The following is a 22,854-nucleotide window of genomic DNA, read 5'->3' as shown; positions in this document are numbered from 1 at the left end:
AGATAATACCTTCTGGAAAATCTGTTCATAAAGCTAAAAACATAAAAGCTAGCTAAATCTGTAGTGAAAGTTAAAGTCCTTCCCTTCAGTAACAAGAGACTTCTTTTTCATATATTCATTCCTGTGTTTACCAGCATTGACATGTGGCCAGCAGGCAACAGTCTGGTGCCAAAGGCCTAGAGTGGGAGCTTGAGGACCCAATAGGTAGGGCCCAAAATGAAGGCAGGAGGAACTAGTCACAAGAAGGCCCACTTTAAGCAAAAACAGTGATATTTAGGATTTGGGAGAGAAAAAATACAAAATGGGGCTCTGTTTTAACAGTAACAACTGCAAAGAAAAAATTTATTAAAAAGCAAAATAGAAGCTAGATGCAAATTGGGTAAGAAAAGCAGCAGCAAACTGACTAATGTTGAAGGTTTCCAGGTAAAAGACATTAATAGATATAAGGTCATGAAAATCCGTTGGGAATGTTGATTTTCTTAAACATCTGCAAAGTGCTTAGCACTCACTTGGGCATTATTCAGTACACTATCACACCAACATATATTCCACTTCTTCATTAAACTGTAAAATAGGACAATATCATCTAATGATCACTAGAGTCACAGAAGTTGAAGGAGGGAGGTAAATATGTGGTCCAGGCTGCCTGCCTTCAGAGAAAAACTGTATTTTAGGATGTTTCTTTGTATAATTTTAATTTTTCTGTCTTTCTCTCCAGATGAATATACATATTCCACACTCTGACAAGTAGGTTTCAGAAATTAGATCTTTGGGGAAAAGAAAAAGATGAGGCATGAGGCACAGCTCCTTGAAACCACCTAAGACGGGTCTCAAAGCCTGAAGCCCTTTCTGTAAATGAACAGGTTGGCGCGGGTCCTGCCAGAGAAGGAGGGACTGTGGTGGGAAGAAAGAGATGGCTAAGGCGAATCTTGTAGACATGCTGCCGTGCATGTCCTGTTACTCTTTCTTCTCACCACAGGAAGCAAATGTCAGCAAAAAGCAATGTCCCTCTTATGCACAGAGAATCAGATTCTAGAGTGAAGAAGAACATAGCCCCCTTTGTCCTTATGAGAAACCTGTAGTAGTGAGGTAGCTAAACATGGTGGCTATGGAGTCGGACTGGCTGCTAGTGATCCCCAACTCTATCACTTATGAACACGATACATCAGGAAAATTAACTGACCTCTCTGTGCCCTAGGGGTTTTTTTTATCCATAAAATGACAGATAATTAGTCTATTTTCTTAACTATAAAATGGGGATGATGGATTATGAGGATCTAATGGTATAAGACACTTAAAGCACTCACCAGAATGTCTGATGTACTATTTGTAAGCACTCACTGTATTTTTTTCTAGAAATAATGAGCAAGTGTGGGGCACAGAGATTAAGCAAAACAGGGTATATGTTGGTGATTACTGAAAATAACAATATGGAGTTATTTTAAAGGCAGGGATCCTCCAGATGATGTGAACCAAGTCCCTAGAAAGCAGAAAAGGCTGCGGAAGCTTGACCATTACCTTCCAAGGAGGAATGATCAATTTTTGAAAATCTGGCTAAAAAAATACCCTTGGCTTATATATGATGAGATACTAAATCTTATGTTCTGTGGCCTGTGCCGTAAGCATGGAGTGAAGTCAAGGGGAAATCAAGTGAGTTTTTCCTATGGCACTGACAACTTTAGGACAGAATTTCTCAATGCACATCATCTCAGTGAGGCCCATGCCAAAGCTTCACTAATGGAAGCAACAAGTATTTCTCCAATGAACCGTGCCACCACAGAGCTCATGGTGACGACCATGAGCAAAGTCACCCTCGGGAGAGTAGAGAACTTGTTCAGATCATGCCACGCTATCGCCAAGACGGGACGTCCCCTCAAAGACTTCATCTGGATGTGCAAGTTGGATGATATGAAGGGGGTTGATATTGGCCCGGTATTCAGAACTAACAAATCAGCAAGAACCTTTACATATTTTATCGCTGAAGTGGAACGGAGAAATCTAAGAGAGAAACTAGAACAAAGTAAATTCTTCTCTGTCCTCAGTGATGGAATCACAGACAGTTCAACTGAGGAAACTGAACTTGTCTATGTGCAGTTTGCACGTGCAGGAAAAGTGCATTGCCAAATTGTTGGGGTACAGACAGTAGAAAAGAAGGATCCTTTGGCAATAAGAAATGCCATTGAGAAAACTCTAGAGAGAAATCTTCAACTTAAGTTATCGAACCAAGACTGGGCAAAGAAATTGGTTGGTTTTGGAAGTGATGGTGCCCCTGACTCAGAGGGAGAAAACAATGGGGTGGCCCTGCTTTTGAGAGAAATCCAGCCATGTGCGCTGACTGTGTACTGCTTTGCACATCATCTCGAACTATCTTACGAGGCAGTGTTCCAGAGAATTCCCCTATACAACGATGTCAGAAACCTTCTTCACAGCATATACCACTTCTACCACAGTTCCCCTCTTCTCAGGAATTCTCTGATGACCGCTTTCAAAAGCCTTCACCTTCGACCTGTGATGCCTTCTCAAGTAGGGGGCAAGAGGTGGCTTCAAGAATTACAGGCAGCCCTCCAAAACTTTCTCAAGGGATATCCTGCAATAGTCCAGCAACTGCATTTGGTAAGTAATTTTGACATACCATACTATTTTAGTTTTCCAGAGTGACAGGGAATATTTTTATGGAGCAATCTCAAATAATTTTAATAAAGATAAACCAATATTTTATTCCCAATCTATGTTACAGGCAGATGAAGACAGAAGTGATACCAGTCATCAGAAAGCCAAGGAACTCCTACAGTTCCTTCTCCAAGCAGACATTGTTAAATTCATCCATTTCTTAGTGGATGTCATTAATATACTTAGCATTTTTTCCCGTGTCAATCAGAACAGAAATTCTTCCATTGCTGACATATTTGCCACATTAGAGTCAACACTGGAAATGCTCAGAATATATCAAACAAGGTGAGGAATTGGGGAATGTAGACCATATGACTGGGGACATTATTTGCCAGGTGCCTTTTCACTTAATTGTTTATTTGGGTAATTTTTTTTTTTTTTTTTCCCTCCCCAGACCAGGACCAAAAGAACGTTGGGTAGATTCAGTCACACACTTTCATGGTAACTGCCTGGGAGGAAAGGGAGACATTTCTGATGTAAGAAGCACAGTCTTAACACATCTTATCAAGAGGCTGCAAAGCTGCTTCAGAGATGCCAGCCAGGATGTGGTGAAAGCTACCATGATTGGGAGCTTTAAACTGTGGCCTGCAAAGATAAATCGAGGTACTCTATAATTTCAAACCTATTGTTCTTTGACCATCTTTAGGTTTCTTTCATATCTGTGACTTTTTCTCTTATATATCGATGGCAGAATTTGGAGAAAAAGAGGTATCCATCCTCATTGCCCATTATGAACCAGTACTGGAAGCTGCCAATGTGGAAATTGATGAAGTGGACACTGAATGGAGCATGTTGAAATTAGAGATATATGCTAGGTAGGCATAGTTGACATTTATAAATATTTGAATGAAACTTGGGAGTCTCAGTCTTTTATATTTTTCATCCTTCCCCCCACCCAGATTTCAGAACATCCGCAAGTTGACCTGGGATTATGTGAATTCAGTTTACTTACACAAGTATCCAAATATCCTGACATTAGTGGACCTAGTGCTGACCCTCCCTGCAAGTTCCGCAGAGGCAGAACGTGGCTTTAGTCAGATGAAACTCGCCAAGACACAAATGGATGCCAAGATCAAGGCTGAAAGTATGACGGATCTCCTGATAATCCAGTTGAATTCTCCAGACATTAATAACTTTGACCCAAGGAAAGCTATCCATTTATGGAATACAAGAGCACCATCTTCCACTGGTGACACAAGACCTAATTCTGCCTGCTCATCAAATTCAGAAAGCCATTATGAAAGTGATTAGTAATCTGATAATGTTGACTTTGTCATTGATCAAAGTAAAAACAAATTCTTTTTAATCTGAAATTTAGAAGTAAAATAGTAACCCGTCTTCATATCAAACACAGAAGGCATTTGGCATCTTTCCAGACAAAGCAAAAATTTCCTGTACCTTTCTTTAAAAAAAAAAAATATATATATATATATATATATTTATTTATTTATTTGAGAGAGAGGGAGAGAGAGCGAGCATGCACATGAGGAAGCAAACAATGGGGAGAGCGAGGAGAGAGAGAATCCTGACACAGACTCCCCACTGAGTGTGGAGCCCACCCAATGTGGGTCTCTATCCCACAACCCTGAGATTATGACCTGAGCTGAAATCAAGAATCAGCCACACTGACTGAGACACCCAGGCAATCCTTCCTGTACCTTTCCAAGTCTACTTCTACATCCATGCATTCTTTCACGTTTTTTTTTTTTGGATGGAAGTGATACTTCTAAGCAATGGTGTTATTTTGATGTCATCTTTTGCAGAGTTTTGCTAAGGGTGACCAGACTATGACTATGGTCTGAGTTCCCTTCGGCCTGGCATACAATTAACATCTTTCCTGTGTAATTCTAAATGACAGCTACATTAGATAACTAACTTACTGCCAAACTGAAAAAGAGATTGGGGGAGGGGTGGTCCATGAATAAAATTTCCAAGTTTCTCTGTTTATGTTATCACATTTTATGTGAAAGTCATATCACTATGTATCTTGGCCATGTAGGTGACAAAGTCAAATATTAAAAAGTTTTCACATTTCATGTTAAGGTCATTAGATAAACAATTGCTATGTAAGCTGGAAGCATTATCTTACAACACTTTGCTTGCACCATAGCTATTAAAGACAATGGAAATATATTGAACCTCTCCAGAATTTTTAAATACTTAGAGCTTCTTCATGGTTTCATAAAATGGATTTTATTTATGGCTTCATCTTGAGGAACATGAGTGATTATTTCTAACTTGTCTAAAATCAAATGTGGTTTTTCCTGAAAATAAAGTTCATCTCACTGAACATTCTACCCCCTGGGAAAGTGTTTCTCATCTCTATAAAAACAAAATAACCTGGATACTCAGGTTCAATCAAAAAGGATAGAGAATTTATTTCCAAATGACCTGTTGGATGGTCATATCAAAGGAAGAAAGACTCTGCTCTTGCCACCCAAAAAATTAACTTCCAAATCTCAAAATTGTATATTTGGTTTGAACTGCTAACATTTTAAAAGGATTCATGCATTTTCTTAAAGGTTAGAAGAAATGTTAAGGTTCATGTTGGACTTTTATAATTGTTAAAAATTCAGATGTAAAAAGAAAAATTTGAGATGCTACGTCTGTGGTTCTATTTCTACTCTTTTTATTTCTAAACAAAGAAGAATAGCTCTATACTCTGGACCTGAAAGAAACTGAATACGTGTAAGGAGTCTCTCCTGACTCTAGAAGGTACTTCTGTCAGAGGGGTTAGATAGACATTTTTTAAGACGCTTCATTTATTTTGTTTTTCTATTTCTTTTTTAATGCATGCACATGCAATTTGACACAAGAGACAGACAAAAACAGACTTCTCTTTTGGACAGGGTAGAAGAGATTAATGTATAAGAATAAAGCATTTAAAAGGTTGGTGACCTTTTATGAAATTCTTTGGAATATTGAGCCAGTTAGATTAAATTAAATTATCACTCCCAGTACAGTAATTTAACAATTCAAGCCTCCCTGCATTTACAAAAACAAACAAACAAAAAATCTCTTCTGAACCAAATGTAAAATGAGGATACATGTGTTACTTGATTACAGTGGTGATTCGTATGCATTTGAAACACCTGTATCCCATACTCACCAAAATATTTTACTATTGTGCTCTATTGCAAATAGGAAAAATCACAGGTTTTTTTTTTTTCTTTAATTCTACTAATTCTACTCTGAGCAAAAAGTCAAAGGAAGATTCCAAATTAAAGTGTACGTTCTCAGTATTTTTCCCAGTCTGAAATGATTTATTACTCAGCCAAAAAAGACATTCTGACTTCACTGAGACACAATAGTGAGAGTGCCTCAGGAAACTGATTATTACTCTTATGTTTTCAAATGTCTTCTGTTCTTTAAAGGTTACAGTTTTAAATAATATGAATAAAGAGATTATACAAATATCTATTTTTGTTCTGTTTTAGCAAAAGAAACAAAATCCCTGTCACATAACATAATTGGAAAAATATTTTTCATTATACTCTAGGCATAATAGGACATAAAGCATTTACTGACATCCTGCTGGATCTGGTAACCCTGAACCTTGGAACAAACAACTTACCTAGTAGTTGGATGCACCTTACTCAACCTGAAGTAAGCCTCCATTTTGTTTGGGGGTCAAGACTCTGAGAATTCTTCTGATTTGATTAAGTCGATAGTTTTAAATCATCAGCACTTGCAGTGTCTGACATTCAGGGGGCAATTAATAAAAACTGAATGGAGAAAAAATGAGCTTGAATGTAAGATATGCCATGCATGTGTTCAACATTGAAAGAATGCATGATGACAGTGACAGTCCATGAAACATTATAGAGCCGGGGGGGCTCAGCCTGTGAGTTTGTATCTCTTACTTCTAGAGAGAGTGATCCTGACTAGTAACAGTAGATGATTCTGGTGGTTCTTGCTTTTCAACATAATCTGTTCTTTAAGAGTGTACCAGAAAACAAAATGGTTGTAATATTTCTCTACAGGTTGTAGAGCCCTTGCACAGCCCCTTCTAGAATCTTCATCCTCCCTCTGTTGAAAAGTTAGAGTCATGGAGTCACATGTGTAAATTTGTTGTGTAAAACAGTAAGCAAAAAACTCAAATGCCAAGTAAGCAAAAAGTGAAGAGTGTCTAGGTTCTGTCCAGTGTGGATTTGTTGGTAGAACCTGAGGGAAGAAGCCTGAGAACTCTCTTCACCAATATATACTCCTCCTTCCTTCCTCTAAATGTCTCACAAAGAAATAGGAACTGAGAGAGTTTCACGGTAGAGTCATACAAACATTCCAATGTTATTTCCTGTTTTCTTCTAGTTGCAGGAGTTAACATCTTCATTAATAGTAAACTCAGAGTTTGTGGACTGGCGGAAATTCCTATTAGTAATCTCAATGCCCTGGATCATCCCCATGGAAGAAGAGCTCCTCGAGACCCTGCAGAGGTTCAAAGCCGTGGATGAAGAGCAGTTGGGCACCATCACTTTCGAGCAGTATATGCAGGTTGCTGCCAGGGCCTGGTGATACTACTACTATTGGAGTACTTTTTGACCTAAAAGATGTATTACTCACTGATGTCACGTTGCCAGGTTTGGGCCAATGTTCTGCTTCTTGCCTGTCCCTCTCTGGGCACTCAGAGGCAGGGCAGACACTGTCCAAGTCCCAGGTGGAAGTCTAGTTTCCATCCCCAGGGAGATGGTCTGGAAAAAGTCAGAACTGCTAGGATAACTAAGCTCTGAAAAAAGTCACATCAACTTCATTGTTCTTCTCCTAACTCCTATACAGTGGTCCTTAACCTTGGCTATAAATTAGAATCACCTGCAGAGCTTTAATACATTGAATGCCCAATACCCAATGCTCTGAGAGTAGTAACAATAGTACTACCCAGGGAAATGAACATAGGGAAAGGGGAAGGGCTTTTTTTTCCCCCCATTTGGTTATGAGCATGGGAATGATGAGAGAGTTTTTAACAAGTTGAGTTTGAAATGTCTGTGAGAAATGCAGACAGAAGCATCTAATCTGATATGGCAGATGCAGAACAGATTGCAAGCCACTATCATGTAGGTAGTGATTAAATATAAGAATGGACAAGATGCCTGAAGAAAGTGTAGAAAGTCATGAATAACTTAGTAACATGATACCTGGCCATTGGCCTGGGCAGGTAGGCTATATAACAGGTGATCTTTTCCAGAACCATTTTGGTAGAGTACAGAATCCAGATTGCAGGAGATTGATTAAATGAATAGGTCTCTAGGAAGTGAATACAAAAGTCAATTCATTTTTTAGAAGTTTGAGCAAGGAAGGAGAATGAAACCCCATTACTAAGAGGGACTGAATTACTTTTGTCTCTACTAATTCTAATAATTTTATTGCTCATCATTCATATGGCCGATAAATGCAAAAGATGAAAGTGATGATAAGATTTTAATTTTGAAATAAGGTAATAGTCTTTAGGTGCCTGTATCATGTGTACATTTCAAATTGAAAGAGCACATGCCTTCCTGCTTCTCTTTCTCCTGGCTTCTCTTTTTGTCCTTAATTAATGGATGGTATACCTATAGACAGCCCCGATATTCCTATGCTTGTGCTGATGAGCCAGAGGAATTAATACTTGAATATGAGGAGGTTCCTCCAAGACTGGTCAAGATAGCTGCTTGGCTGATTGGGCTTTGATATATTTGTTTGCCAAGTAGAGAAATTTATAGATACTACTATCACTGACCTCAACTTAAAACTTATGAAAATGATTTTGTCTGAAAATAAAAACAGCAGAGCAAAATTTACTCTGTTTTCATCATTGCCTTCAGATTTTAATAAGTGAGCACTTGCGAAATCACCAACCTTCACTACAGTATGTGCCAATTACCACAGGATATCAATTTAAACATCCTTTTGTACAAACATGAGATGAACAAAGGATGTTGGCAATTTTTACCAAAATGCTGAGCCAAAACCAGAAAGCTCCTTTACACAAAGTATAAATTTCTCAGAGAAAGTTGGCTGCTACATTTAAAAGGAAGAAGTACTTATTTGAACACCTCCTGTGTTTGGGGAGCAGTTGACTTCCCAGCTCAGCACTCTTTCCCACCCCCCCCCCCAGTTCCCAGTCCACAGGAGCCCCAGGATAGGAAGGCCATTTGGAAAAGCCCACTTGGTCATCCCACATGACTTTCAGAGATTTCCAATACTTGTCAACTCTCTCTCTCTCTCTCTCTCTCTCTCTCTCTCACGCACACACACACACACACCCAAACCAAAACCAAACCAAAACAAAACAAAAGTTATATAGCAAAAGTCAAAACCACTTTTAGGGCAAAATTTTATGAGATTTAAAAAAAATGCTACATTAGAACAGTAAGATAGCATAACACGCATTGCTGAAATGGAGCTCTCTGGGAGAGGAGAGCTCTCTACACTGCTTTTTATTTTGTTTGTCTTTTTCTTTTCTTTTGACTAATTGCAAGTTCACCACAACAGCCACTTAAGAGTGTGCTGATTTCCCCAGCTTCTAAAATGGAATGAGATAGCTGGTGAATTCACCTGGGCTATGTACCTGGGTTGAGCTGTAAGAACATAAAAACCTGTTTACCCTTGACCCTCAACCCTCCTGCAGCTGTCACACGCTTGCCTCCATGGTGTGGGGAGACTGAGCCACTCCTTATAGAATTCTGTGATAGTGAACTCTCAGCTCACCTTCTGTCGGTGAGAATGCATGTGATTACGGGCTTAATGAGTCAGATGTTCTGGAATCCAAACAAAACAGCACTCATTCTTTAAAGAAAAGTAAAGCAAAACAAAACAAAACAAAACAAAAAAACTTTAGCCATGATGTGGGAAACAAAGGCAGAAGAAAAATTATTAAATTTCCTTACTACTTACAGCCCATTGGCAAGTTCTTGAAATAGGCAGAGTGACATACCTCTGGGGACTCAACTGTCTCAATGTTGACACTTTGCTGAGGGCAAAAGGCAGCATTAACCCAACCCACAGGACCCTGTAAGTCTACTTTAATGTATAAAAATTCCTTTGGAAATTTCCTTTATCTCTTCTCCCAAGATACATGTTGGCAATCATCCCCCCAAGTGTATAACCCACCCATACACATCTAAAGGGTCTCATGACTGAGTTTTTACTAAACAAACAATAATAAATGTTCTTTCCTAACAATATCTAGCCCTCACAGGATCCTGAAAACCTTGTTTCCAAAATATTTAGGAGGCTTACACTATCCCTAACCCCCTCCCAACTTGAAAGTATATGATGGGACACTTCTTATGACCCCAGTACAGCTCTTTCTGCCCTGGGGTCCTGTCCCCGTGCTTTAATAAAACTACCTTTTTGCACCAAAGATGTTTCAAGAATTCTTTCTTGGCCTTCAGCCTCAAACCCTAACATCTTTCCTATGTCAGGCCAAGTTTTAGCAAGAGAGCATGAGGGACATTTCTGTCTTTTAAGGGAAAATTGCTTAATAATCCAGTGAGGCATGATATGGCCGACAGAACTTTTATCAACTTAAACCCTACTATCTAGGTTCATATGTAACATTTCACATTGCTAAAATTTTCACAGATGACTTTTTAAAAATCATAGCTTGTTTCCAAGTCAGTTTATTATTTTTTTTCCTTTCTAATGTGGTCTTCTTGTGTGAAAAATACACAATGTTTTCATTTATGCAATATCTTGTGTTTTTAGTAAACTAAAATGAATGAATCCTTTTTTTAAGGATCAGGGAAATTTCCTGTGTATTGAAACAATTAAACATGGAATTGAGAGTTAGTTGAAAAATGGAAGGAGGAATCGGGCTCCGATCTCTATTTCTTTTTTCCCTTCTAGCTTCTTTTATTATTTCCCCCTTTGTTCCCAGTTTTCAGAAATTTGATTATTGTGTTCCTTGATGTGGTTTTCTTCATGTTTCTTTTGCTTGGTTCACGGAGTTCTCGAACCTCCATGGGTTTTGTAGTTCTTGTCTAGATTGGAAGATTTTCAGCATTTTTTTTTTCTATTTTTTATGCACACCTACTCCATCTCAAAATCCAATCACATGCTTATTGTCCCACGGGTCACTGAGGCTTGGTTCATTTTTTTTTTTTCCAGTCTTTTCTCTGTGCTTAACTTTGTATTCATCTCTATTCCTATGTCTTCAAGTTCACTAATCATTTCCTCTGCAGAGCTGAATCTGTTATTAATACCATGAAGTATTTTCATTTCAGATATTAAATTTTTTTGTCTCTAATAGTTCAAATTGATTCTTTTTTATATATTTCATTTCTCTCTTCATTATGAGCTGTTTTTTTTCCTCTATCTCCTTGAATAAATGAAGTATACTTAGAATAGCTGAAGGAACATCCTTCTCTGTTCATTCCATCATCTGTGTAATTTTTAAGTTTGGAGTTATTGATTGGTGTTTCTTCTAACTATGGGTCATATGTTATGGCTTTTTTTTGTATGCCTAGTAACTTTATATTGGATGCCAGATATTGTGAATCTTATATTGTTGGCTGCCTAATTTTATATACCTTTAAACATTGTTGGGCCTGAAGTGGCATTGCTTGGAATCACTTCTATCCTTTTGAGGTTACAATAAGATTTATAAGCGTGGGTCCAGAGTGACCTTTAGGTGAAGGCTAATCTGGTCCCACTGCTAAAACAATTATCTCCGAGGACTCTCTCCAGTGCCTGTGTTTGAGGAGATCCTTTCACTCTGCTTGGTGGTAACATGTGTGGAATCTTCCTCTCAGCCCCATGTGAGGCTCAGGAATTTTTCAGCTTTCTCCTCTCCTGTGGTTCTTTCTCCAGCTTCTGGTACCTTCCATAGACACACATCCACAGATTGGCAAGTCAAGATTTATGGAGATCCCTCTGTGAATCCTCAGAACTTGCTCTCCCACTCAAAACATCTCTAGTATTCTGCCCTGAAAATTCTAGCCAGCTTGGCCTGTCTTAACAACATATTTTGGCCACAGAAAGACAACCAGTCTCTATTTGGATGCCTTTCCTGGCACTGCAGTCTGGGAACTCTCTCCAGCCTGAAATATTAGTCGGACTCCTTGGTTGCTTCCCTTAGTTCAAGAATTATCCTGTGTTGCCTATCATTTAATGTCTGGAAAATTAACTTGCACATATGTTGTTTATTTTTCTTGTTGTTTAGGGCAGAAGAGTAATCCTGAACTTTGGTGCTCCATCATATCCCTTACTTATGTTCCTCATCTCTCTATTCTCGCCTAAGTGGTACTTACCCTCTGCAGATTAGCTATTGGGCAAGGGTCTCCTCCTGGTGAATGCAAAAGCACATTCAAAGCCTGAGCCCATGCTAGACCTTTGGCTTCTTCTGAGTCTTCTCTTTCATAGGGTTCTACAGGGCCAGCATCTCCTTTATCCCAAATAAAAAGAAACCCCAGTTTTCAACTTTGGGAGCTTCATCCCCTTACAAGTTACTCAAAGCCATTCCAGCATTCTCTCAGAGCATGGGTGATCCTTGGGAGGAAAGAAGGCATAGAGCATAGGCCACAGTCAGGTTGGGCAAGCTAGTGGCTTTTGACAATAGACAGTCATGAGAGTAGGTTGTCACTCCGGATGTAAGAGATCTAGACCTGGAAACAAAATGCGTATGTATATGAAGTACTTACCACATACAAAAATTAAGGTTGGAATGACATATTCTTTAAACCCAAGGCATTTATACCTGATATTCAACAGCTGACATGAATGGCAACATCTAAAGAAATGGACTAAATGTCAATTGTGTGGTATAAACAAGTTAAATTGGAGTTCAGAAGCAAGATCAAGGAGGGCAAGATCTCTAAGGAGTTGTGATCAGAACAAAGCCTAGAGAGATGTCCTGGTTTACATGAGTGTACAGGAAGTCGCATCTCATAGGAGGGATGATGTGAACAGAAGAGCAAGAGTAGGAAATGGTTCCAGGCAGAGAATATAACAAATTAAAGTTTTGAGAGATTGATGCGGTTTCATGGTAGAGGCTGAAATAAATAAGAAGGAGACTGGAAACAAAAATGTCCCATAACTTACTGGGATGGCCTGTGACAGAAGAAAGAGCCTCTACCCCAAGGCGGCAGGATAGAGAGGAAAGAAAGGAAGAGAAGGGAGAGATATTGCCAAATAGGAATCAGAAGATTCAGTAATTGGTATCACATATGGGCTGAGAAAAAGGGATGTCATTAAAAAGTAGGCCATTGAACTACTGAGTCAGTCACTCACTCACTCAACAAAGATTCTTCCAACAATGTGCTCCAGCATCTCACTGGGCCCTGAGAATAGAAAGCCACATGGAGAGGACATGTGGAATGCGAGCTAGTGATATGAGTGAAGACACCTCCAGAATGTTGTCATGCATGCAAAATCTAGGACAGTGACTTCCAAACTTCATCCCATGTTCTGACAGCTAAAATATAGCTAGCATCCCCAATATGTGAATTTTCATTTATAAATTATACATGTGTACTACTGCACTAATATATTTTTATATTATCAAATTTCTAAGAATAAAAATTATATAAGAATGATATCAAATAAGTGTAAATGGAAGTTCTAGGATTTTCTCCTGCAACCCCATGGTCTTTGAACCCTATTCCGGAGACCACTTCTCTAGGCAGTTGAACAAAATGCGTTCAATCCCTGTGGCTTTTAAAGGAATGATACTTTAATTATTTTTATTTTTATTTTTTGTATAGGCTGGTCTGTGGTTTACAAGGGATGAAGATACAAAAATTCCAGAAAATCCTCTTGAACCCCTGCCATTCAACAGGCAAGAACATCTTATAGAGGTAATTACTGAGATCCTTAAAAAAATTTACTATTACAACACTGGTAATTTCTTTATCTTTTTCTTCCACTTATATAATTTGTTTTGGATTCCATTCCTTCAACCCCTGTTCCTTTGCTGTATCCCCAGAATATAGATTTTAATAATCATAAAGTTGCCTCACAGGAAAGTTCTAGGGGGAGGAGACAGGGATCAAAATCTTAGACAGAGTTCCACTGTTTAACTCCCTGTGTGATCTTGAACATTTTCATAACCCCTTGGGTCTCACTTTCCTCATCTGTCAAAGTAAGCTGTTGTTTGACACATTTGTCTCTGAAGGTCCTTCCAATTCTAAAAGCTTAGGATAAGAACTGTCATTTTACCAATATTGTAATCCCCCCTTGGAATACATCCCAAGACCCCAAATGTATGCCTGAAACTGTGGGTAATACCAAACCTTATATATACTGTTTTTATAAGTCAAACTTACAAATTAGGCACAGTAAGAGATTAGCAGTTATAGCTAACAATAAAATAAAACAACTGTAACATTATTCTGTAATGAAAGTTATGTGACTATGGTCTTTCTCTCTCAAAATTTCTTATTGTGCCGTATTCACCCTCTTTTTGTGATGATGTGAGATGATCAAATGCGTGTGAGGAGATGAAGTGAGGTGAATGACATAGTCATTGTGATGTAGTGTTAGGCTACTAGTGACCCTCTGATGATTTATCAGAAGGAGGATCATCTGTTTCCGGACTGAGGTGGACCACAGTGGACCGTGGGTAACTGCAACCACAGAAAGTAAAACCACAGCTAATGGGGACTACTGTGTATGTTTTTGTCCATTTCTCTTTGATTTTGATTAACTTGAACAACATACCAAGGGTTGCATAAGCATTGCCCATGACCCATCAGATTACTATTATCAATATTATTATTGCCAATAATGGTATTATTAACTTCTATCCCTAAGCCCACAATAGAAAGCAGGACTAAGGTAAAGTACTCTGGCTTCAGTGTAAATGTTTAAAATATAAAAATATACATAAATCAACCAAATTCAGCAGGATATGAGAGACATTGCATGGTGGATTTAAACAGCACAGCAAACTGGGTGTGTCAATGGTCCAATTTCAGCCAGCCTTTAGTTTAAAAGTTCAATATAAAATTGAACAAGACCCCAGTTATACCCTAAAAGTGAGCAGTTCCCTTCAATTGGGTGCATAGTATCAGAGCACCTATCCCATGATAGCAGGAGAGCAGGTAAGAAAAAAGGGTCAAGGAGTCACCAGAGTCCAAGACCTGAGACTGGCAGGTGTGGAGACAATTTTTTTGTCTTGGTCATGGTGGGAGTTTTCAGTATGAAACTGGAGGTCCTAGAACAACCCCGTAAAGACTTTGGAAGGCCATTCTCTGTATGACCTTGTAAACAAAGTTTTGTTTAACTTGAACAACAATAAACAGGTTCTTCTGTGAATAAACTGGAAGTCTGAATTTGTCAACTCAAAGCACTTTCCTTTTCAGCCAGAAGTTTTAGCAATGTCAATTGATGGCAGAGCCCTTTGGTTGTTCCCCCAGCAGCTAATATCAGCAGCCAGACAGTGCCCTGACAACTGCTAGGAAAGGACCATTGGTGCCAAGGAAGGGAGTGGCTCCCTCCTACTGGTGCTCAGACTGCTGGAAAATGACCTACAGGAACAGAACAAAAGTTGGTAGCAGAGGCAGGAACATGAAGCCTGAGAAAGAATGGAACAAAGAATGGCTGGTGTGTGTATGTGTGTGCCTCCGGAGGACAGAAAGAAATGGTGTTTTCCACTCCTCGCTGCCTCGGAGACTCGATGCTCAGAATTACATAAGTCTCAGTGCTCTTAAACTGGGATTCAATACACAGATTCCAATGCTCGCAAGCTTCAAGATCTTGAGGAAGTTACCTAACCTCTCTGTCAATCCTTCTCTGGCAAGGTTGTTGTATCAAGTGAGTGACTGGTATGTAATAAGCCCTATGTAAGTGTTAGCTAAACAGAAGCTAGCCCTGCTAACTGCTATAGCTGGTTGAAGAATGGTTAATGGTTAACATGATAAATAAAGGTGTGAAAAAAAGAAAAAACAACAAAATGAATTTACCCCTTTGGCTGTAATTCGAGTAGGAAAAACCAAATTGGCAGGGGAGGGTGGGAGGGTGAGCAATGTCCCATGGAGAGGGAATTCTGAGCGTTAGGAGCCCTGGGCTCTGTCCCCAGTTCTGTCATGACTCACTGTAGGAGGCTGAGCAGGTTTCTTCACTCCAAGGGACTTTGTACTTTCTTTTTTTTTTTGGCAAAGACTGAATTTTTATTTCTTTGATATCTAGGTGACTTGAATTTTAGAGTCCGATTTAAGATAATTAGAGAAACAGTGGCTCTAATGGGCACTGAATCTCTTAAGGTTAACATTACTTTCTTAAGAAGAGGGTTTGAACTATAATCTCAGGTCCCACCCAATTCCCCAACTATGTCACTTGTGCTCTCTGTGACCCAGGGCCCACCTCTGAGCCACACTGGAAGGGGCCCCTTAAGACAGACCATTAGCACTCCACAGGCTTGAATGACCCCAGAGTCCCAGACACTGGATGGAAGGACCCATTGCATCCAAGAAAGGAACCCTGAGACATGTTTATTTTGCAATCACAGTGTTGTCCCCTGACATTGGAGGTTATACAAAATATACATGTCAGGGGGTAGGAACCTTTGAATACTACAATATTGTAAATGATCTTAGGAACACAGTAAGCCTTATGTTTTATGAATATTCTATCCATTGACTTAAAATCAAGCTTGTATAATTACAGAAAAAGTGCAAATATCAGCTTATTTCATTTTTGCACATTTTTTTTGAGATAGAATATTTAGCTGATTTTTTTAAGGGAAATAATGATGTATTCCTCCTGCATAGCACTTATAAGAGCAATTCAGTGGAAATCATAATGAAGTTCAACAACTCCTATGAAAGAAATGGAAGATAGGCCCTCAGGGACCCTGTGGTGATTATCTGTCAGTCTCCCTGTCGGTCTCCCTCTACTCCTAGTCCTGCTGGCAATCTCTGAAGTAATGAGAGGCAAGAGGGGATGAAGAACACAAAATCCTGAGGAACCCACCAGGTCATGAGATCATGAGAAAAATCAAAGGATGCCTTACTGTTGACGAGTGTTTTTAAGCATCTCAATACAGCTCTGTGCCTGGCTTACAACAGACTTACAACTCCATTAACTTTGATAAAATTGACTGAATGAATTTGCAGATTCCATCGACCCCTAAGACTCTTCCTTGCTTTGTAGCATAACAGATCCCATGCAGTTTCTTATCAAAGTGATTTTTATCTAAATTTTATTGGATTTGTCAAGTATCAGACACTTATTCTTCCCACTGTGTAATTCAATTTATTCATAGTTGTAAGGATCATGAGTAATAGAGAATAGCTTGGTATCTATGGATATAAGCATTTGAACATTTGCTTCTCAAAGTAGAGGCCAGGACCAGCAGCATTAGAATCATCTAAGAACTTGCTGTATGTACAGAAACGTACACCATTCCAGAACCACCTACTTAATCAAAATCTAAGTTTAAAAAAAGATTCTCTGGGTCATTAAATGTACATGTTTGAGAAGTACTCATGAAGGAAGCCAGTCTCCTCTTCAAGCAGGGCCATGGGGCTGGTTAGATGCTTAAGTGTGACCTGTGAGTTCCAGGGTTTGAGCTGCTTTGTCGGGCCCCAAGGGATATTGAATTCCCACATACTAACTTCTCTTACTGCTAGATACACAGGACATTGCATATAGAGCTGACTTCAGCTCAATCTTCTAGTGTCAGAGAGATTACAAAAAACAAAAAAAAAGGATATTCAGTGATTAGCACACTCTCTCCTCCAGTATGAATCCAAGATGGAAAAAATCACATGACTGTTAAGAAATTAAGTATGGAGTTCAGAGAAGTGTTGGCAAGTTGAAAGATTTTAATGGCTAGACTCCACTCACCACAGGGAGATCTACTAGAAGCATTGTATTTAGAAGTCAGAACCCAGTTTGTCAGAGTGGTGATAAGGATAGACAGATACGTCCTTGCTCTGTGGCTCCCTTTACCTGCTTAAAAGGTAGTCCCACTTTGGAAAACGGTGTGGAGATTCCTTAAGAAATTAAAAATCAAGCTTCCCTATGACCCTGCAATTGCACTACTGGATATTTACCCCAAAGATACAGATGTAGTGAAAAGAAGGGCCATCTGTACCCCAATATTCATAGCAGCAATGGCCATGGTCGCCAAACTGTGGAAAGAACCAAGATGCCCTTCAAAGGATGAATGGTTAAGGAAGATGTGGTCCATATACACTACGGAGTATTATGCCTCCATCAGAAAGGATGAATACCCAACTTTTGTAGCAACATGGACGGGACTGGAAGAGATTATGCTGAGTGAAATAAGTCAAACAGAGAGAGTCAATTATCATATGGTTTCACTTATTTGTGGAGCATAAGAAATAACACGGAGGACTTGGAGAGGAGAAGGGAGTTGAGGGAAATTGGAGGGGGAGATGAACCATGAGACACTATGGACTCTGAAAAACAATCTGAGGGTTTTGAAGGGACAGGGGGGTGGGAAGTTGGGTAAGCCTGGTGATGGGTATTATGGGGAGCACATTTTGCATGGAGCACTGGGTGTGGTGCATAAACAATGAATTCTGGTACACTGAAAAGAAATTTTAAAAATTAAAAATTAAAAAAAAAAACTATAAAATGTAGTCCCCACCACCTTTACTAGCATATTTTTTCTAAAAATGTTGATACCGTTGATTAGCATATAATTTTCTTTAACATTAGAATTTTGAGTCTCAGTCTTCTGTATTTTAACTTGGCATACTCTTCATTTAATGCCATTCATTACATATTATGTTTACTGATTCAATCCTCAGAAAGTGGCCTTATTCTAAAGCTCCTGAAAGGATCCTTCATTGCCTGTCCATCTACTGTTTACCCAATTTAAGCCTTTTAATATTTGATTGAAATTCTTTTTGTGTGACAGTTTTTCTTTAGGCTATTTGCTGACCATGAGAAGGATCCGCCTCAACTTGACTACACACAGATGCTGCTTTATTTTGCCTGTCATCCAGATGCTGTGGAAGGGGTCTACAGGGCTCTCAGTGTGGCCATCGGGACTCATGTCTTCCAACCAATCAAAACTCCTCCTGTTATTGTAGAAAAGGTAATTGTGTTCCAGAAATGGACTACCATTGGAGTCTGGAGGGGGTTGACAGGAAATCCTAAACCTCTAACAACAGAGACTCTGTTTGTTTCATCTCTGTATTTTTCTGGATACATAACACAATACTTTACACATAGTAGGTCTTCAATAAGGCTTTACTCAATTGTATTAAGAACTAGAGACCCACTATCCAAAAACAAAAACAGAAACAAAAAACCTTTGCAGTAAAATCAAAATTTGCTCAGTTTCTTGGTGGAATCCCAGTTTGTTCCATAAAAGACAGCCTTTATTTTACATGAAGTGCTGATGCTTCTAAATGAAAAAGAAGTGGGTATCAATCCAATTTATCTGTCATCCTATGTGGAAATTCTACGTGAAACAAGTAGACATCTCAGACATCCCACATACATGTGACACTTGATAGTGTTTCAGGCCAAAACTCAGCCACCTGAAATCCATAGGTTCCTTGCATCTCCTGCGGCCAAGAATGAAGCAGCTTAATAGCTAATAAAACCTCATACTCCATTTTGAGATTTCTAAAGGACTGGCATTCCCTAGCTTTTGGGGATGAAAAAACCTCAGACCAGGGGGCTAACTAATGTACTTATTAGATGCCAATTTGCATGAATTTTAGTATTCCCCTGACCTTTTGGGGGACAGAGCTGTGGTGCTCATAATGGAACACTTTGTGTCCATCCTTCTTTTATGGACACAGAGGAGAGAGAGGCACTGCCTAGTCCAAATCTGCAGATGTCCTAGCCACACTTGTTTGTCTTTCATACGTGTTTGTGAAAACAGAGTATGCTGGATTCACTTAAAAAAAAGAAAAAAAAAAAAGCGCGGGAAGTTTCTGTGACAGCTTTCACATATACGAGGAAACAGACACAATTAGATGTAACCCTGGGTCTTGGCCCTGAACAAATGGATGAGAGATAGCTTTGCCTCCTATTTGGGTCAGAGTGAGGCCAGACAGGTGTCCAGTAAGCTGACGCCGTTATGACCTGACGTGCTGTAGTTGCTATTTCAACACTTACACAGTGACAGAAAGTACATCAAGAGTGTTTGTTTCACTCAAGAATACTGTCTCCTTAGACAGTATTGGAAGGCCAGTTTCAGTTTTTCCAAATAAATAGGAGTTAGATTTGAACTGCCTTTTTTGGGACTGCATTTGCTACTTCCCCAGGGGTGTTCCTATCTCCCCTTATAGGTTGGGCCTCCCTGAGCTAACTGGAACATGGATCATAGCCTACCAGGAGGTCTCAGTCAAACGTCTGTCCTCCAGAAGAGCTTCCCTGACCTCAGAAGATGTCAGGCACCCACTGCCATATATTTCCGAACATTCTGTATTTCTTTCATGGTCTCTTCACAATAACTATTTCTTCAGCTCAGCTTCTTTTCTAGACTTCAGGCATCCTGGGGGCAGGGAGGGGCCATCTGTCTTATTCTGAACCTGTCACAACCCTGAACCTGAATTACTGGCACTAACTCAGCAAAAATTTCATTGAGTGAGTCAGTTAATTAATAATTGGGTTTGTAAATCATGCCCTCTGCATAGCCCCGTGATCCTCAAAGGATACCGAAGAGGCCAGATTTGCTCCCCTGAAGGGACTTTGTCTAATTGCCCCCATCTGTGCAGAATAGAATGGGAGAACAATGCCCCAAACATGGAAGGGACACAGTATAAATAACAGATTAACATGGTCTTACTGAACAAAAGCAGTGTTTTTCCCACCTCCTTATTTTTGTTTTTGCTATTGCTTTGCCTGGAATGCCCTGCATCTCACCCTGAAGGGTCCAAGACCGTCCCGGTATCCAAGGTCTTTTTCAACTACGATATGAGTCATGAAGCTTCCCCTGACACTGAAGAGCAACACTGAACGCTCTCAAATGGGTCCCCTTATACTCAGATCCTCCCTGACAAGGCTGAGTACCACTGCATGCACACATGTGTTTACTCAACAAATATTCATCCAGATTTTCTGTGTACGAGAAACCACACTTGACCTGGGGATAAAATAAGTAACATATAGAATACACCATATGGAAATAAATGCTACAGGAAAAGAAAGAATTTAGGGAAATATACAGAAGTTGGGGTGGGTTGCAATGCTGTGAAGAGCTGCAAGGTAATTGCAATTCGAAGTAAAGACCACAGTGGATACCAAGCCCTAATTCCAAAGACCAGCCACTGTCGTTGGAGAGAAGTGAGCTGGAGGAGAGTAGTAAGAACAAAAGGTGAAGGGGAGAGGGCTGTGAGGCCACTGTAGGGACTTGACTTTGACTCTACCAAGAGATGAGATGAGAAGTTATTGGAACATGGCCGTCTGACTTAAAATATATGGAGATCTCTGGCTGCAGTGCTGAGAGCCGACTAGAGGGGGGCAACGGAAGGAAATAAGAAGAACTAGTGATTCGGGCAGCAGTTTGTGTGTCTGTTGAATCCTACTGCTAAGTTATTTCCACCTTGAGTTGGGGACAACATGTTAGCTGCTGCATAGCAAGTGTTCTATCAATGTTTGTAAACATGGCAGAAAAGAAGGGAGGAAGACAGAGAGAGGAGAGGAACGGAATCCTGTTTGCAAGATAGAGAGGCGGAAAGCAGACATTCCCAGCAGAGGCAATAGTAGGCTCAAGGAGGCTGCAATGAGCTGGAAAGCCCAGGAAAGAGGAAGCATGTGCTAGAATTGTTGCTATAGTAACAGACAGCTGCCTGAGTGAGTAGCAGCCAGGCCAGCTAGCACAGGAAGCCTCTGCCTCTCCTCTGTCCCTAAACCACTCATTCACAGAAGCTAGTGCCCCACCTGGAAAGCAAGTCCCTGCAGAGCTGTTCTCCAGAGTTCTTCTAAAGCCCAGGGACACTGCACAGGAACTGCTCCATAACCACTGCACCACACAGATGGAACCAGTCTGAAAGGCAGGGGACAAAGAGCACACTTGTGACACACCACCCACAGAGGCCTGTTCCTAGACCATGGGAGCTTGAGCTTTTGAAATACAGAATCCACCCACCTCCCTCATTCTTGCTCACCCCTTGTTCTTACTATCCGACCTCCAATTATGCTACTCTGTTACTGTGCCCTTTCCAGCTGTGTTCTAGTTTCCTGGGCAACCTCTTCCCAGGAAGCCAGATTGAGCCTGCTCAGAAATAACACCTCCAACGGATCCACATTCACTCCCAGGACATTAAATCAAATCTCTGCTTTTGCTTTCCGCATAAACAACTGGAAATCTCCCAACAGTTCATTCTTCTTTACTCCATTTCTATGACTCATGCTGTTATATTCAATGTGGCACAAACCTTCTGTTCAAACCCATGAGTAATTCAAAAGAAGTTCAAAAGCAAAGCATTCGGAAGTATGCACTAGTCCTGATGAAGCTCTAACTAAGCTGACATTTGGAAAGTGGTTCATTCTGGCCTGCGTGGTATGGGGTTATGATGTAGGAATTCAGTAAATTGTAGGCATGAAATTGCCACATTTTGAAGATCTTGTTAAAGCATCTTGGCAGAGCATTTGAGATGCTGGGGTTTGAAACATACACATTTTCATTCCTTCTTACGCTTTTGACACCTTGCCCATATTAGTCCCAAGGACTGACCTTCTGTTTTGTCTCTGAGAGGTGGGACTGAACTGATTGAATGAAAGCAAAGCATGGCCAGGCATCATTCTGGGGACAAATTTTTTGGGAGATCTTGAGCCTTCAAGAGGTAGCTGAGTGTGACATCGTGTTTGCTAGCACCACAATCTGTCCTGCTGCTCAGATGCTAATGTGACTCGGAAAGAGTTTTTTGAGTAACTGCTCACTTAGAAGCACTGGCTTTTCTTCAAACTGGCATCGCTGATTTTGTTCATACACCCACATTCAAAATTGTGATCTTTCAGAGATGTCTGTCAGAGAGAACCTCTTCTCTCTCACCCTCTACAGTCTCACCAGGATGCTGATCTGGCACCTTGGGTTCCCATCTCAGCTTCCGCTCATTCCCTGCCCTCTCACTGAACCACTAAGTCTATTCTTTCTCAACCCTATGGAGAGAGAAAAAAAAAATCAAAAATTGCAAAAGCATGCACTGATATTTATAAGGATTCTTCATTAAAATTTCAAAGGCTTAAATGGTTGTCTTTTGGCCACAATTCATTTGTCCCATAATGATTATACTGGACCTCTGGAAAGTTGGTCTCTCTCTAATTATGGAAATAGTGCAG

The 22,854-nt window shown here is 39.9% G+C and overlaps 1 protein-coding gene and 1 long non-coding RNA gene across 9 annotated transcripts in view; one reads left to right on the top strand and one right to left on the bottom strand.

Annotated features, from left to right (window-relative positions):
- LOC309861390 overlaps positions 1-22,854 on the bottom strand; it is a 51,754-nt gene that overhangs the window by 13,494 nt on the left and 15,406 nt on the right. The window lies entirely within an intron of this gene.
- The window catches only part of SPEF2 (sperm flagellar 2), a 167,883-nt gene that overhangs the window by 137,752 nt on the left and 7,277 nt on the right, over positions 1-22,854 (top strand). For 2 of the 4 annotated variants that reach the window (XM_082724237.1, XM_082724236.1), the window contains 9 exons: positions 1,448-2,613; positions 2,738-2,955; positions 3,065-3,273; positions 3,362-3,485; positions 3,570-3,754; positions 6,170-6,276; positions 6,979-7,161; positions 13,347-13,439; positions 18,473-18,652. In XM_082724237.1, coding sequence (XP_082580363.1) covers positions 1,448-2,613; positions 2,738-2,955; positions 3,065-3,273; positions 3,362-3,485; positions 3,570-3,754; positions 6,170-6,276; positions 6,979-7,161; positions 13,347-13,439; positions 18,473-18,652 — 2,465 coding nt within the window. The remainder of the gene's footprint in view (positions 1-1,447; positions 2,614-2,737; positions 2,956-3,064; positions 3,274-3,361; positions 3,486-3,569; positions 3,755-6,169; positions 6,277-6,978; positions 7,162-13,346; positions 13,440-18,472; positions 18,653-22,854) is intronic. The other 2 variants (XM_082724239.1, XM_082724238.1) reach the window with 1 other exon arrangement.

Source organism: Mustela nivalis, assembly GCF_964662115.1.
Source record: "Mustela nivalis genome assembly, chromosome: 3".
Taxonomy (NCBI): Eukaryota; Metazoa; Chordata; class Mammalia; order Carnivora; family Mustelidae; genus Mustela; species Mustela nivalis.
The sequence above is the reverse complement of the archived record's forward strand: the minus strand, read 5'-3'. Positions and strand labels throughout refer to the sequence as shown.